The following is a 16393-nucleotide window of genomic DNA, read 5'->3' on the forward strand; positions in this document are numbered from 1 at the left end:
CAAATGGTTGTCAGATATAAGGATGAAAATTGTATTTGACATTGTTTTATCCCTTAATGTGTTAGTTTTCAACATTTTATGATCAGATGTCAGGAAGCTTGTTATTCTGAGTGTATGAGAAGGTAAAGCTAAAAAGTTAGGCTAAGGAATTCAACTATTCTCAAAGTCAAGCGTCACGTATCATAAAGAAAGAAAAAGGTTATGGAACAGCTGACAAACCTACAAGTGGACGACCACGAAGAACTTCCTCCAAAGTTGTTTTTTCCTGAAAAAGAAGTAACTTTGTACTTTGAAATGTTTTGAAATAAACCATCACCTTACTTTACTACACTGGGATATACATCTCAATCCTGTCAGCAGGGCGGAAATTGTCCACTAACTTCTTTTACCTTCTGATAAGAGTGGTACATAGCGGCTATCTGCAGGAGCTCCAGTGAATACCAGGTAGCCGATTAGCTACATTCCCTCCTCCTTTGTAAACCCATACGGTGGTACAGTGGGTCCACGAATCACATGCGCCATCTGCGTGCATAACACTGTGATTGGTTGGCCGCATCGTGTCACCCGGTCTTTTATAAGACCCAGTGACGCGATGCTCGGCACACTGTCCTAAGGAAGCAGCTCAGGGAGAGTTGCTATAGAAGAATATATTTTAGAGCAGTGATATATAGAATGGGAGGAATAGGGCTAAGTGACAGCACATGTGAAAAAGACTTGGGTATACTAATAGATCACAGACTGAATATGAGTCAACAGTGTGATGCAGCAGCAAAAAAGGCAAATGCAATTCTAGGATGTATTAACAGAAGCATACAGTCTAGATCACGTGAAGTCATTATTTCCCTCTACTCCTCTTTGGTCAGACCTCATCTGGAATATTGTGTCCAGTTTTGGGCACCACATTTTAAAAAAGACATCAACAAACTGGAGCAAGTTCAGAAAAGAGCGACCAGAATGGTGACCGGTCTGCAAACCCTGTCTTATGAGGAAAGGTTGCAGGATTTGGGAATGTTTAGTTTGCAAAAGAGAAGACTGAGAGGAGACTTAATAGCTGTCTACAAATATCTAAAGGGCTGTCACATTGTAGAAGGATCAACTTTATTCTCATTTGCACAAGGAAAGACTAGAAGCAATGGGATGAAACTGAATGGGAGGAGACACAGATTAGATATTAGAAAAAACTTTTTGACAGTTAGAGTGATCAATGAGTGGAACAGGCTGCCACGAGAAGTGGTGAGTTCTCCTTCAATGGAAGTCTTCAAACAGAGGCTGGACAGACATCTGACTGGGATGATTTAGCGAATCCTGCTTTGAGCAGGGGGTTGGACCAGATGGCCCAGGAGGTCCCTTCCAACTCTACGATTCTATGATATGGTCAAGGTTTATTGCCTTACAGTCTTTATATAGGTATACTGATTTAGGTAACAGCAGGTTCGCAGGATGCAGTGACGAGTCATGAGACCGAGTGTTGTTTTGGAATATAGCGTTTATGAACTGGAGCCGCTAGGGCTATACTGAGCAACCAAAAAGGGGTAACACTAATTGTGCTTGCAGGGACTCAACAACAATAAAAACAGTTTTCTTTAATGAGAATGTGACTGACCAAGCAAGGCCAGCTATTATGGGGCCACGAAACGGCCAACTACGGGTCCTTATTTCCTAAAGTCAACTTATCCTTCCTGACATCCCTCGGTGTTGCTGGTGTGGCTGCTTTGGTGTCACTGATGTGGCTGCTTTGATGTTGCTGATGTGGCTGCTTTGACGTCGCAGCCGCTGGGCCCAGCTGTTGAGGAACTGTCATAGTCTTCAGGTGTCCAGCACCCACGAGAAGTTGGGGCACAACAGGCCCTAAGGGAGTCTTTTGTTGCGGTAAACCCCTGTAGGCACAGCAGGGTCCCGTTCATTAGCAAGTCCACCCAAGCAGGGTAGTGACGTAGTCTGGAAGAGTGGCAGTTGGTAGGCCACGCGCACAGACTGGGCCTATGCAAAGAGTCTCTCCGTAGGCGAGGAGCAGGCCCCAACTGCCAACTGTAGCGCGGTAATGGCAGCCCTGGGCGGTGATGCACAGGCCGCAACTGCGGACTGTAGTGGGGCGGCAGCGGGCAAGCCACCACTGCGGGCAGGATTGAAGTAGCGGTGGCCGCGGTAGACAGCGGACAGGCCGCAACGGGCTGGAGCACAGCGGTATCAGTTGCGGACGACCGTGGGCAGGTTGTGTCCCCGACTTTGCGGGGGGTGATGGTCTCTTGTCGGTAAGTTCGGTACCTCCTCTCTGACGGGCACTGAGAATCTCCTCTCTGCTGTCGTTTTCCCCACTGGTCACCGTTGGCCGCTCTAGCTCTCTCACAGTCCCACAGCCTCTTGTTCAGTGTCTGGCGTGCCACCAACTGTCTCCCCTGCGTGCCACCTACTCCTTTTATACTCGCCCCTCCCCTTGCTGCTCAGTCACGCTCAGTCATCTGCTCTCCTCCTTTGTTCCCCTGGTACTGTTTCCCTAGGAACCCAGATGGCGATCCCCTTGGTTCCGGCCCAGACAACCTATGGGGGGCCTCCTCCCTACACTGCTGCAACCTGAAAACAACAGAATTTTGCATACATATTTTCCTTTATCTAATAAAACTGCTGTTACTTGCATTCAGAGGAGGGATAGTTTTGGATTAGATGCATTTGGCAGGGTTTATTATTGCTATTAAAATACTTGTATAATGCTGCTGCACTGTTAAAAGAAAAGTCCCTTTCAGAGCTGCAGAATTTCTTTTCCCTACTAATACTAGAAAGTTTGCAGGCATATAAATATATACCCAATTTAGGCATGCGGAAAGGAACGGGGAAGTGGATCTGCTACTGATGGTGAACGTAGAGGCCGACGCCGTAGACGAGGTAAAACTGTGCCTTCTATGGAAGCACAACAAACATACTAATCCAGGAGACCTAGCTTCCTGTCCCACTTTGCAGGGCAGTGCAGGACACCGTTCATTAAGCCAGAACAGTGCGAACAAGTGGTAGGTTGGATTGCAGATAAAGCTTCCAATATATTTCCTAGCACCACCCTCTCTTCTACATGGTCCAGTCTCACTAGCCAAAAGTCTGTGCCACATAATCCTCACCCTGATCCTCCTACCTCCCTAGTCCAGTCAAAATATGAAAAAAAAATCCTTTACCCTGAACAAATTCCAAGAAAGTGTTTTATTGTTTTTTTGGCAGTATTACATGTAGGGAAAAACATACTAAAAGTTTGCCAAGATAGGGTTACCACAAAGGGTCCAAATGTGACGTCAAAGAATATGGCCGCCAAAGCTGTAAAATGTTAAATGCGACTTTCAGTGTCTATCATATTTCTTTTACAATTACTACTATCAGTGGCGGATTATAATGAGGTCAATTTGGGCAGTTGCCCCGGGCCCAGTGGGGTTAAGGGGCCCACAGCCCAGGCCAGTAAATTGCCCCATTATAATCCGCCACCGCGCAGGGCCGGATTATAGGCAGGGCAGGCGGGGCTTCAGCCCCTGGGCCCCCACCACAAGAGCTTCTAAGGGGGCCCCCACCACATTCCTGCTGGCTGCTGCAATGGCACTCCATCTTCTCCCCACCTAAAAGTGAGTGACCGTGGGGGCGGCATTATGTGCTCTGCTACCAGCAGCATCTACAAGTAGCGTGAACGCTGATGCTGCTGGTAGCGTGCAAAGGCTTGTGATGAGCTCACAGGAGGTAAGGTGTCAGAGCCCCCGATCATGTGACCCCTATCTCCTCCCCTCCTGTGACCTCATCACAGGTCCTGTGCGCACAGAGCACTGAGAGCAGCCATGTATGTGGAGTGCGGCTCTGCGGGTGGAGGTCGGTGCTGGAGGCCCCATTATTCTCTATGTGGAGTGCGGGTGGAGGTCGGTGCTGGAGGCTCCATTATTCTCTATGTGGAGTGCGGCTCTGCGGGTGGAGGTCAGTGCTGGAGGCTCCATTATTCTCTATGTGGAGTGCGGCTCTGCGGGTGGAGGTCGGTGCTGGAGGCCCCATTATTCTCTATGTGGAGTGCGGGTGGAGGTCGGTGCTGGAGGCCCCATTATTCTCTATGTGGAGTGCGGCTCTGCGGGTGGAGGTCGGTGCTGGAGGCTCCATTATTCTCTATGTGGAGTGCGGCTCTGCGGGTGGAGGTCGGTGCTGGAGGCCCCATTATTCTCTATGTGGAGTGCGGCTCTGCGGGTGGAGGTCGGTGCTGGAGGCTCCATTATTCTCTATGTGGAGTGCGGCTCTGCGGGTGGTGGTCGGTGCTGGAGGCTCCATTATTCTCTATGTGGAGTGCGGCTCTGCGGGTGGAGGTCGGTGCTGGAGGCTCCATTATTCTCTATGTGGAGTGTGGCTCTGCGGGTGGAGGTCGGTGCTGGAGGCCCCATTATTCTCTATGTGGAGTGCGGCTCTGCGGGTGGAGGTCGGTGCTGGAGGCCCCATTATTCTCTATGTGGAGTGCGGCTCTGCGGGTGGAGGTCGGTGCTGGAGGCCCCATTATTCTCTATGTGGAGTGCGGCTCTGCGGGTGGAGGTCGGTGCTGGAGGCTCCATTATTCTCTATGTGGAGTGCGGCTCTGCGGGTGGAGGTCGGTGCTGGAGGCTCCATTATTCTCTATGTGGAGTGTGGCTCTGCGGGTGGAGGTCGGTGCTGGAGGCGCCATTATTCTCTATGTGGAGTGCGGGTGGAGGTCGGTGCCGGAGGCTCCATTATTCTCTATGTGGAGTGCGGGTGGAGGTCGGTGCTGGAGGCTCCATTATTCTCTATGTGGAGTGCGGCTCTGCGGGTGGAGGTCGGTGCTGGAGGCTCCATTATTCTCTATGTGGAGTGTGGCTCTGCGGGTGGAGGTCGGTGCTGGAGGCCCCATTATTCTCTGAGGAGTGCGGCTCTGCGGGTGGAGGTAGGTGCTGGAGGCCCCATTATTCTCTATGTGGAGTGCGGGTGGAGGTCGGTGCCGGAGGCTCCATTATTCTCTATGTGGAGTGCGGGTGGAGGTCGGTGCCGGAGGCCCCATTATTCTCTATGTGGAGTGCGGGTGGAGGTCGGTGCTGGAGGCCCCATTATTCTCTATGTGGAGTGCGGGTGGAGGTCGGTGCTGGAGGCTCCATTATTCTCTATGTGGAGTGCGGCTCTGCGGGTGGAGGTCGGTGCTGGAGGCCCCATTATTCTCTATGTGGAGTGCGGGTGGAGGTCGGTGCCGGAGGCTCCATTATTCTCTATGTGGAGTGCGGGTGGAGGTCGGTGCTGGAGGCTCCATTATTCTCTATGTGGAGTGCGGCTCTGCGGGTGGAGGTCGGTGCTGGAGGCTCCATTATTCTCTATGTGGAGTGCGGCTCTGCGGGTGGAGGTCGGTGCTGGAGGCTCCATTATTCTCTATGTGGAGTGCGGCTCTGCAGGTGGAGGTCGGTGCTGGAGACTCCATTATTCTCTATGTGGAGTGTGGCTCTGCGGGTGGAGGTCGGTGCTGGAGGCCCCATTATTCTCTATGTGGAGTGCGGCTCTGCGGGTGGAGGTCGGTGCTGGAGGCTCCATTATTCTCTATGTGGAGTGTGGCTCTGCGGGTGGAGGTCGGTGCTGGAGGCTCCATTATCCTCTATGTGGAGTGCGGCTCTGCGGGTGGAGGTAGGTGCTGGAGGCCCCATTATTCTCTATGTGGAGTGCGGGTGGAGGTCGGTGCCGGAGGCTCCATTATTCTCTATGTGGAGTGCGGGTGGAGGTCGGTGCTGGAGGCTCCATTATTCTCTATGTGGAGTGTGGCTCTGCGGGTGGAGGTCGGTGCTGGAGGCTCCATTATTCTCTATGTGGAGTGCAGCTCTGCGGGTGGAGGTCGGTGCTGGAGGCCCCATTATTCTCTATGTAGAGTGTTACGATTCGTGACCCCCCGTCACGTGACGAGGGGGGCCCACAGAGTCTGAACTGCCCCGGGCCCTGGCTACCCTTAATCCACCCCTGACTACTATTATTATATTTATTATTTAACGAGTTATTTATCTTCTTTTACAGAGCTGAGAATGATGGAAAGTCAAGAAACTTGCCCCTTATGCAGCCATGAAGTAGAAGATGACGGAGAAAGAGGGGTGATTGGTGCTAAAGGAGCTGAAGGGATCAATATAGCCAGTATTGAGAGGGGCGTTAGCACTGTGGTAGCTGCTGGAACAGTGGTGCACAAGAGATGTCGTATGAGCTACATAAACAAGAAGCAAATAGACTTGCATAAGAAAGCTACTTCTGTTCATCGTTCACCTGCCAAGAGAGGTACACGGGTGTCTACTGAATCCTATGATAGCACGACGCAGTGTTTGTTCTGTGGACATGAAGTGGTGAAGACAAGATCTAGTGGTGATTTCGATGACTATAGCTTTGTTAAAATGGATGGATTTGTAAGGTCCATCTTGTCACATTGCAAACAGCGTAATGATGACTGGGCAATCACCATTCAAGGGAGAATCACATACTTTGGGAAGGACTTACATGCTGCAGACTGTCTGTATCACTGTTCATGTGACATTAACTTTCCGACAAATTACGGAATTCCTATGCGTCATGGTGGTGGATCTACTACAAAGAAACCGCGGAAGGTAGGGAGGACGATGAACATGGACCAAGAGCAAGCGTTCTTGAGAATGTGTGCATTTCTCGAGGACAACGATGAATAGCAACTGACTGTCACAGGTCTTGCAAAGAAAATGACGGAGTATCTTGTAGAAGGAAACAGTGCTGCCTATAGTAATAAATGTCTGAGGTATAGGCTGGAGGAGAGGTATGGCGATTCGCTATTCATAGCAGAGTGTGAAGGGTTGCCTAACATTGTAACGTTCCGTGAAAAGACCAGAATAATCCTGAGGGACTATTTTCGTAGTCAGGAAATGGTGAAGAAGCCCAGAAGAGAGCCATCATTGAGACTGCGGTCAAACTAATCAAGAGCGATATCAAGTCTAAGATCCCATCTTCAACCGATGAATATCTGAAGACTTCTACGCTTGAATGTCAGTCTGCCTTAGATTATCTCCCCCTGAGTTTGCTTTGCTTGCTTGAAACCCTCTTCGTTGGAAAGGACATTCACAGGAAGGTCGCAAGCATTGGACAATGAGTTGTTCAGGATGTATGTCCCAGGGCTGTAGTAGCTCCATTGCAGCTTGGGTTAGCAGTCCAGCTCCATCATCTGTTCAGGTCTCGATTTCTTGTAGACAGTCTCTCAGCCATGGGATATTGTTCATCATATTCGGAAGTTCAGCGATTCGAGGAAAACGCTGCCACTTCTGTTGACCAGGATGTACTCGGGGGTACCATAGACAAACTGGATACGGCACTGCTGTTCACTGCGGACAACGTCGATCATAATATCACGTTAGATGGGAAGGGGAATTTCCACAGCATGGGGATGATAGTTACTGTGACTCCAGGAAGGAAGGTCAGTTCTCAGACGGAAGACTGCAGACTTGGAGATAGTTGAACAAAGCAGAGTTGATGTAAGGGAATACTGTTTTGCAAAACACACTCTCCGAAACATAAAATTCAAGCCCTTTCCATTTCTCAATGCCATTGACCATCGTGTTGATGTATTGTGGGAGATGTCTCTTTTCTCTTAAAACAGCCTGCACCGAGCTGGAATGGAATGATGCACATGCTACATAAAGACTGTGACCATCCGGTGTTGTCTTCGGTAATCTTCCTGCCCATCATTGACATGTATTCCGGAGACAAGTCATGCATCTTCTCTACTCTTGAGTATCTGTGCAACCTTGCTGATAAACACCGATCCGCTGCAGTTGTTACATTCGATCAGCCACTCTACTGGAAAGCGGCAGAAATCAAACACGAGGTGCCTGAAGACAGCCCGGTTCAAGATGTTGTCCTGATGCTCGGGAGCTTCCACACATTGATGAATCCTATGGGTGCCATTGGAATGTTGATGGATGGGAGTGGAATCAAAGAGATCTTGGGAACAATTTACGGTGACAATGCTGTGCAACACATCATGACTGGAAAGGCTGTTCAGCGTGCAGTTCGTGGCCATCTCCTCCTTGATCAGTGTCTTACTCAGCAAGTTGCAGACAAAGTACTTTGCGACCATCCCAGTTTTGCAGACCTGTTGCAAGAACTTGAGCAGTTGTATGCTCTGACACTGACAGGGGAGAGTGACTTGAATTCGGTCATCACTTCTACCTGCCTTAGTGAAATTGTCCACCTCTTGTCCACCAAAAGAAGCGGATTAACCACTCACTCTCGCACCAGTAAACTATGGCTGAATTACCAACAGATGGTTGGAATTGCAAGGGAGCTTATCGAGGCCGATCGTACAGGATCCTGGCTGATGCACCTTCATGCTGTAGCCGAATGTTTGCCCATTCTTGTAGCTGCTGGGCATGGTAACTATGTGAAGGCCGCCTACCTTTACCTCCAGTCTATGCCCACTCTGGAAGATGATATGCCATCAGTCTTCCATAGATTTATGAATGGCTTGCATGTTGTAAAGTGGACTGATCAGTACTGGGCAGGCCTGGGTTGCGACCTAGTCATCGAGCAAGCTCTGATGCGCTCACTAAACACTGCAGGAGGACTCACCAGAGGAAGTGGAATGTCCGAACATCAAAGGGCCTTGTGGACTCTGTGCCAGTGTCCTCTTCCTACAGTGATGCAATGCAGAGTTTCACTCGCCAGAGCTTTGTCACCAGTGAACAACACAAGGAGGCAAGAACGTCAAGGACGAGAAGAGATCGTGATGAAGTGTCTCTTCGCAACATTATCACCTGTGTCAATGCAAATAAGGATGTGAATGTCCATAACCTGTTCACCATTGGCAGAGAAATAGTGGCAACAATGGAGGGTCAATCACTGTTTTCAGTTAAGTACAAGCGGTCAATGAAAGCCAAGACCCTGGCATCCAGTGAGGCTATTGACATTGCTAAGGACAAAACAATAGACCCCGCTCTTTTGTTCCAAAGGTTTCTTGTGGTGTCTCAAACTGCTGATCTTTCCCTTGATGAGGTGATGGCCTATGAACTTTCACTATACCCACCATCCCTCTTTGAGGCAAAACATCTCTTACGCAAAGCAATCAAAGCACAACTGATGGCTGCTATAAAAGAACAGAGTTCAGATGACGCAGTACTCAAGTATGTACCAGAAGTGGAACATTATGTTCTTGACGGAGGTTCTCTTCTCCATCGACTGAAGTGGTCAGAAGGAAAGACATATTCTTCAATACCTGAAGACTACAGTTGTGGCCAAAAGTTTTGACACCCCTGCAATTCTGTCAGATAATACTCAGTTTCTTCCTGAAAATGATTGCAAACACAAATTCTTTGGTATTACTATCTTCATTTAATTTGTCTTAAATGAAAAAACACAAAAGAGAATGAAGCAAAAAGCAAAACATTGATCATTTCACACAAAACTCCAAAAATGGGCCAGACAAAAGTATTGGCACCCTCAGCCTAATACTTGGTTGCACAACCTTTAGCCAAAATAACTGCAACCGACCGCTTCCGTTAACCATCAATGAGTTTCTTACAATGCTCTGCTGGAATTTTAGACCATTCTTCTTTGGTAAACTGCTCCAGGTCCCTGATATTTGAAGGGTGCCTTCTCCAAATTTACATCTCTCCACAGGTGTTCTATGGGATTCAGGTCTGGACTCATTGCTGGCCACCTTAGAAGTCTCCAGTGCTTTCTCTCAAACCATTTTCTAGTGCTTTTTTAAGTGTGTTTTGCGTCATTGTCCTGCTGGAAGACCCATGACCTCTGAGGGAGACCCAGCTTTCTCACACTGGGCCCTACATTATGCTGCAAAATTTGTTGGTAGTCTTCAGACTTCATAATGCTATGCACATGGTCAAGCAGTCTAGTGCCAGAGGCAGCAAAGCAACCCCAAAACATCAGGGAACCTCCGCCCTGTTTGACTGTAGGGACCGTGTTCTTTTCTTTGAATGCCTCTTTTTTTCTCCTGTAAACTCTATGTTGATGCCTTTGCCCAAAAAGCTCTACTTTTGTCTCATCTGACCAGAGAACATTCTTCCAAAACGTTTTAGGCTTTTTCAGGTAAGTTTTGGCGAACTCCAGCCTGGCTTTTTTATGTCTCGGGGTAAGAAGTGGGGTCTTCCTGGGTCTCCTACCATACAGTCTCTTTTCATTCAGACGCCGATGGATAGTACGGGTTGACACTGTTGTACCCTCGGACTGCAGGGCAGCTTGAACTTGTTTGGATGTTAGTCGAGGTTTTTTAACCAACATCAGCACAATCTTACGTTGAAATCTCTTGTCAATTTTTCTTTTCCGTCCACATCTAGGGAAGTTAGCCACAGTGCCATGGGCTTTAAACTTCTTGATGACTGCGCACGGTAGACACAGGAACATTCAGGTCTTTGGAGATGGACTTGTAGCCTTGAGATTGCTCATGCTTCCTCACAATTTGGTTTCTCAAGTCCTCAGACAGTTCTTTGGTCTTCTCTCTTTTCTCCATGCTCAATGTGGTACACACAAGGACACAGGACAGAGGTTGAGTCAACTTTAATCCATGCCAACTGGCTGCAAGTGTGATTTAGTTATTGCCAACACCTGTTAGGTGCCACAGGTAAGTTACAGGTGCTGTTAATTACACAAATTAGAGAAGCATCACATGATTTTTCGAACAGTGCCAATACTTTTGTCCACCCTCTTTTTTATGTTTGATGTGGAATTATATCCAATTTGGCTTTAGGACAATTCTTTTTGTGTTTTTTCATTTAAGACAAATTAAATGAAGATAACATTACCAAAGAATTTGTGTTTGCAATCATTTGCAGGAAGAAACTGAGTATTATCTGACAGAATTGCAGGGGTGTCAATACTTTTGGCCACAACTGTATGCATCTTTCACTCTAAAGCACTATGGTAAGGCTACGATAGTATTTGATGGTTACATTGGAGGACCAAACACTAAGGATATTACCCATAAGCGACGACACAAAAAACGAACAAGTAACAAAGTGAACATTGCTGAAGGAACGAAATTTGTCGGGAAAAAGGAGGAATTCCTTTCGAATGTGGAGAACAAACAGTCTCTTATCAATCTCGTTTCACAGCGCATGAATGACAGAGGTTGCCACGTAATACAATCAGAGGGGGATGCAGATGTGGAGATTGTTAAGGCAGCAGTGTCAATGTCATCCAACTAAAGTACTAGTCTCATTGGCGAAGATACAGATCTTTTGGTGTTGTTACTTCATCACGTGTCAATCAGCGATGGCAACAAGCTTTATTTCTACTCGGATAAAGGGAGTCCTGCAACAGTATACGATATTAAGGTTATGAAGAAGTTCCTGGGAAACCATGTCTGCAGCAGTCTTCTGTTCCTTCATGCATTCACGGGTTGCGATACCACTTCCGCAGTTTTTGGAATCGGAAAAAAACTTGGTCTACACAAGGTTTTGAAGGGAGACTCGGTCTTAAATAGCTGTGCTAAAATCTTTTCCACACCTAACAAAAACAGAGCTGAGATTGAAGACGCTGGGTGTAAAGCGATGGTGGCATTGTTCGGGGGCAAACCTGGAAACAATCTGTCTGCAATGAGGTATTCTTCTCTCTGCAAAAATGTTGGTTCAGCCAAAATCTTTGTTACACCTGAACAACTGCCACCGACCTCCACTGCAACGAAGTATCATGCCCTTTGGAGTTACCTCCAAGTGATGCTTTGGATGGACAATAGTGGGGCCATGGACACTACTGAATGGGGATGGGAATTGCAGAACAGCAGTCTAGTTCCAGTGATGGATGCTTCACCCGCACCAGAACACTTCTGAAAATAATTCACTCCAATTGTTCTCGTGGTTGTAGTACTCTTCGGTGCACTTGCAAAAGACACGGACTTACCTGTTCACGGGTATGCGGACCATGTCAAAAAGGCATTGTGACAATATGAGTGAGGAAGCAGTGTCTGATGATGAAAATAGTGACTATTGACCTGACACGCTTATTCATTGGTGAAGTAGGTCTTAAATTGCACTGTGTATTAATTCTATAATTTCTAGAAATGTACATATATGTCATGACGTCATTGATGACGTCATGACCTCGCCTGTCCATGTAGTCAGTATAAAACTTTGTATAAAAATTGTTATATGAAAATAGATAGTATACAAAATGCAAACTCTTCTGTAACCTAAAGCTACAGCTTTGAAATAGGGAAATATTCGTTATTTTTAGTGCGATGGCTGTCATCGTCTTTTGACGTCATAGTTAGGACCTTTGTGGTGATCAATTTTTGGAAAACTTTTAATATGTTGTTCCCCACATATAATAGTAATAAAAAAAATCATAAAACGCTTTCTTGGAATTTGTTCCGGGTCAAACCGTATTTTGACTGGACTACCCATCATGGCAAGTCTCAGGAGATAAATGATCCCACACTCAGACACTTCAAGGAGCACTTTACATTTCCATTTATTGGTTCTGGCCTCTCGCCCTGCACGTTTTAAGAGGAAAATGAGGAGCTCGTGTTTAGCGATGGCCAAATATTTGAGCAGCCACGGTCAGAAGACAACGCTAGGGAACTGCAATTATTGTCTCAAGAGGTAGAGGATTGTGAGGCACAGTTGCCAATAATTGATGTTCTTATGTCAGAAAGTCAGGAGGACCTGAGCGGAAGTGGCAACCTTGAGTACCTTGTTGACAGTACCAGCGTGCTCAGTGATTCATCTGTGTTGTAAAACTGTTGGGTATCCAAGTTGGACACGAGACATGAACTGTCCCTCTATAACTTGGGCCTCTTTCACACATCAGTTTTTTGCCATCAGTCACAATCCGTTTTTTTTTTTTTAAAAACTGATCCAGTGAAAGATGCCACTGGATCCAGTTTTTTCTCATAGACTTGTATTAGCGACGGATTATGACGGATGGCCATCAGTTTCATCCGTCATTGGACGGATCCGTCATAAATTCTTGGTCCGTGGGCCAGAGACAATGGACAAAGTAATGTTATTGGTGTACGTCGAAAAGTCGGACTGCGACAGATCCAGCGCCATCCGTCGTTGGCTGTAATGGAGGCCTATGGGCGCAGGATCCCTCGCTGTCCGTCACAAAACGGAATCCAGCGACGGATTCCGTTTTTTACAACTGAACATGCCTGGAATCATCTGTACTCCTTTAATTTAACCCATTTTTCCTTTCTGAAGGAAAAATCTCTCTCTCTCGAATCCTGTTCCTTTAAAATCCTAAAGCTTCTACTTCAACGGATCCGTCAAAAAAACAGATCCAGTGCATCAGTTTTTTACAATCTGCACTGGATCCGATTTTTGCACACCTTGAAGGATTGTGACTGAAACAAAAAGAATGAAGTGTGAAAGAGGCCATAAAGGTGCTGGCCTGCCACTAGCTTTTTTGTCAGAGTGGGTTTTTAGTGCTGCCTTGGGCATAATGACTGATAGTCGCATCCACCTGACACTGAAGATGATAGCAAGCTGAATCTTATCAAAATGAACAAGGCTTGGATTGGCTCAGAGTTCTCAACCCCACCGGATGACAGTTGTGAAACCCAAAGCCAATTCATAGGGTCAGTCCTCACTCAAAATCTCTAGAGGTCATCAGGCAGCCCCCACTCAAAACCTTTATGGAGTCATCAGGTGGCCCTCACTCAAAATGTTCAGAGAGTTATCAGGCAGCCCTCACTCAAAATCTTTATACAGTGATCAGACAGCTCTCACTCAAAATATTTACAGGGTCATCAGGCTTCCTTTACTCAAAATCTTTAGAGGGTTATCAGGTGGCCCTCACTCAAAATCTTCATAGGGTTAGCAGGCGGCCCTCACTTAAAGTCTTTGAGCAATTTTCCTGCCCCTCCAGGCATTCTGTTAGAGTTTCCCATTGACTTTCTTTATAGTCTTACTCAAGCACCCAAGCAGCCCGTCCTTCTCGATTTGAGCAACGAGCATCCAAGCATTTTAATGCTAGGTCAGCTCTAGCAAGTAATGCTCAGTTTGTTTTGTTATAACTACCGCAGCTTACAGCCCATAGTTGTCTAAACAGGGACAAACACTATACATATACAGTGATCAACATAAATGAATCCAGGAGTATGTCTCCTCATCTGAACCCAACCATACAACTATGGTGAATTCTGCAGAGATAAGTTTAGCATCACTCTCTAACCAGCATCCGGACTCTAAAAGAGGTCATATTGATGAATGAAAAAACATAGATGTTGCAATAAGTCTCCAACTTATTCATTCCATGCTTAGAAAGCTTGGTGCTTTCCTTAAAACACATGGAGGTCATATGAAAGTTTTTCATGTGTGGTGCATTTTTGAGTAAACTGAAGATTTTGAAATGAAATTTCTAATATAAAAAAAATGTTCTGTGAAACTCAATTTTGTCAAAATGTTAAAATGGTTTTTGTGTTCAGTCAGATATTGATTGAAATCTTACTTTTTAAAGGTGTCTTCTGGCACGAAAATTGCCCGTCTTGAATTGTGACCAATGTACGTAGATAGACCTTATGAGTATTATACTACACACTTTAAAGTATTATGCTTCTTTTTTTCCAGGCCAGTTTCTGCGTGAGCTGGATCCAGGACTTCCAGCAGAAGTTTCCGGAATGCGTGAAGGAGACCGTCTATTGGGAGTGAATGGACAGAGTGTGGAGGGATTGGAACATGAAGACATTGTCACTCTCATTCAGGAAAGTGGAAAACAAGTAACTCTGCTTGTCATCAGCAATGAGGGGGACAGATTCTACAGTGAGGTAATTAAAGGCCTATCGAGGGATTTCAATTATTATTAAAATGATCAAAAAATGTGAGAAAAGGTTAACAACCATGTGAAAATGAACATTTAGATATTTAAAGAGGATCTTTAACCAGTCTGAGCATGTTAAACGTGCCACATCATGTAATAGTGGAGGCAGAGCTGAGTAAAATGTATTTTTTATTTTCCGTCTCCATTGCAAAGATATTGGCTTGTTACATTTCTATTCTAATTTCCCTCTCAATCTTGTTAGGAGAGATTCTTCTCAGGGGAAGAGCACTCACCCTCCTGCTGCTGACTCTCTTGGCTTTAAAAACAAACCTTTGCCCGCATGGCATGGCCTATCTCAGGTGCCGTTCCTTTGTGTCGGCTCCAGGCTCTGGTATGCTGCTGTGCCGCTGGGTATTAGATTGGGCCAGGAGACCTGCAGTCAGCTGCCCTCCGGATTTAGCTGCCAGGACTTCAGTACCCACGAAATCACGGACTCCGGCATATGGTTCCTAGTGCTCAGCTCTGAAGTGAGTTTAATCACAGCTCCACTCCCCAGGTTCTGCTGGACTTCTCTCCTATTGACACCTGGTAAGGGGACCCCTCCTTGCTTCCAGGCATGCCATTACTCCCTGTGAGGGAGGCAATGCCACTCTGGTAACTGGACTCCTGGGGTGACACATTCCCCCTAGTGAAATTCAGTACTCCCAGACTGAGAAAATGTAAACATATTAACAAGTGAACAATTATAACTATTTACAAGATTTCAAAAATAAAATTACAAAAACCAAAGCTCAAAAATAGTCCTTACTGGTTAAAAGGCATTGGCTCGGGAGGAATGTACAGAAAGTGGACAACGGCCGTTTCCCGCACTTGCGCTTCAACGGGTCCTGAAACTGGAATGCAGGCAGGTGAGAAAAACACACACACATGTGAACACACCTCCTGATTTCCGACTCACACTCCCACAATAGTGTGAAACACATGAACAAATAAATTAAGAAAAAATAATTAAAAAAACAAGAAGAATCCACTTAGATTCTCTTTGTAAGAGAATTCTATGGTGGTTTCCCCCTTGAGCCAGCAGGGATACTTTTTCTACACCTGCGAACCGCAACGACTTTCTCTTACAAAGGGAATCTAAGTGGATTCTACAAACGAATGCCACAGAACCCCTAGGGTTAAATGAGAAAATAGATATGGCGGTTTTTCTGTAGGAATTATTTGTATCTCCATGTCTCACCTTGATAGAGATTTTTAATTCTTGTTGTTTTTTAATTATTTTTTCTTGATTAATTTGTTCATGTGTTTCACACTATTGTGGGAGTGTGAGTCAGAAATCAGGAGGTGTGTTCACATGTATGTGTGCTTTAATTCTCACCTGCCTGCATTCCAGTCTCAGGACCCGTTGAAGCGCAAGTGCGTGAAACGGCCGTTGTCCACTCTCTGTACATTCCTCCCGAGCTAATGTCTTTTAACCAATAAAGAATTTCTACGATAGAACCGTGAGTGCCATCCTTTCTCTCTTTTGCTACATAATTTGATTTCATGTTTTTCACTGGATTGAGCACCCGTTCTGATGGTATTATGGCGTTCGGTCCGGTGTGTGATTTGGACTGCAGTTACGGAACAGCTTTGGGGTTTATGAGCAGTGCCGAATCCTTCCTTTCATTTGGATTCAAAAATA

At 46.3% G+C, this 16393-nt stretch overlaps 1 protein-coding gene across 1 annotated transcript in view; it reads left to right on the plus strand.

The window, feature by feature from the left end:
- Window positions 1-16393, plus strand: part of NHERF4 (NHERF family PDZ scaffold protein 4) — a 205440-nt gene that overhangs the window by 157295 nt on the left and 31752 nt on the right. Inside the window, exon 8 of the mRNA XM_073566463.1 lies at window positions 14520-14716. Within this exon, the coding sequence (XP_073422564.1) occupies window positions 14520-14716 (197 nt within the window). The remainder of the gene's footprint in view (window positions 1-14519; window positions 14717-16393) is intronic.

Source organism: Dendrobates tinctorius, unplaced genomic scaffold, assembly GCF_039654945.1.
Source record: "Dendrobates tinctorius isolate UK_male_01 unplaced genomic scaffold, ASM3965494v1 ptg000018l, whole genome shotgun sequence".
In the NCBI taxonomy this organism is placed as follows: domain Eukaryota; kingdom Metazoa; phylum Chordata; class Amphibia; order Anura; family Dendrobatidae; genus Dendrobates; species Dendrobates tinctorius.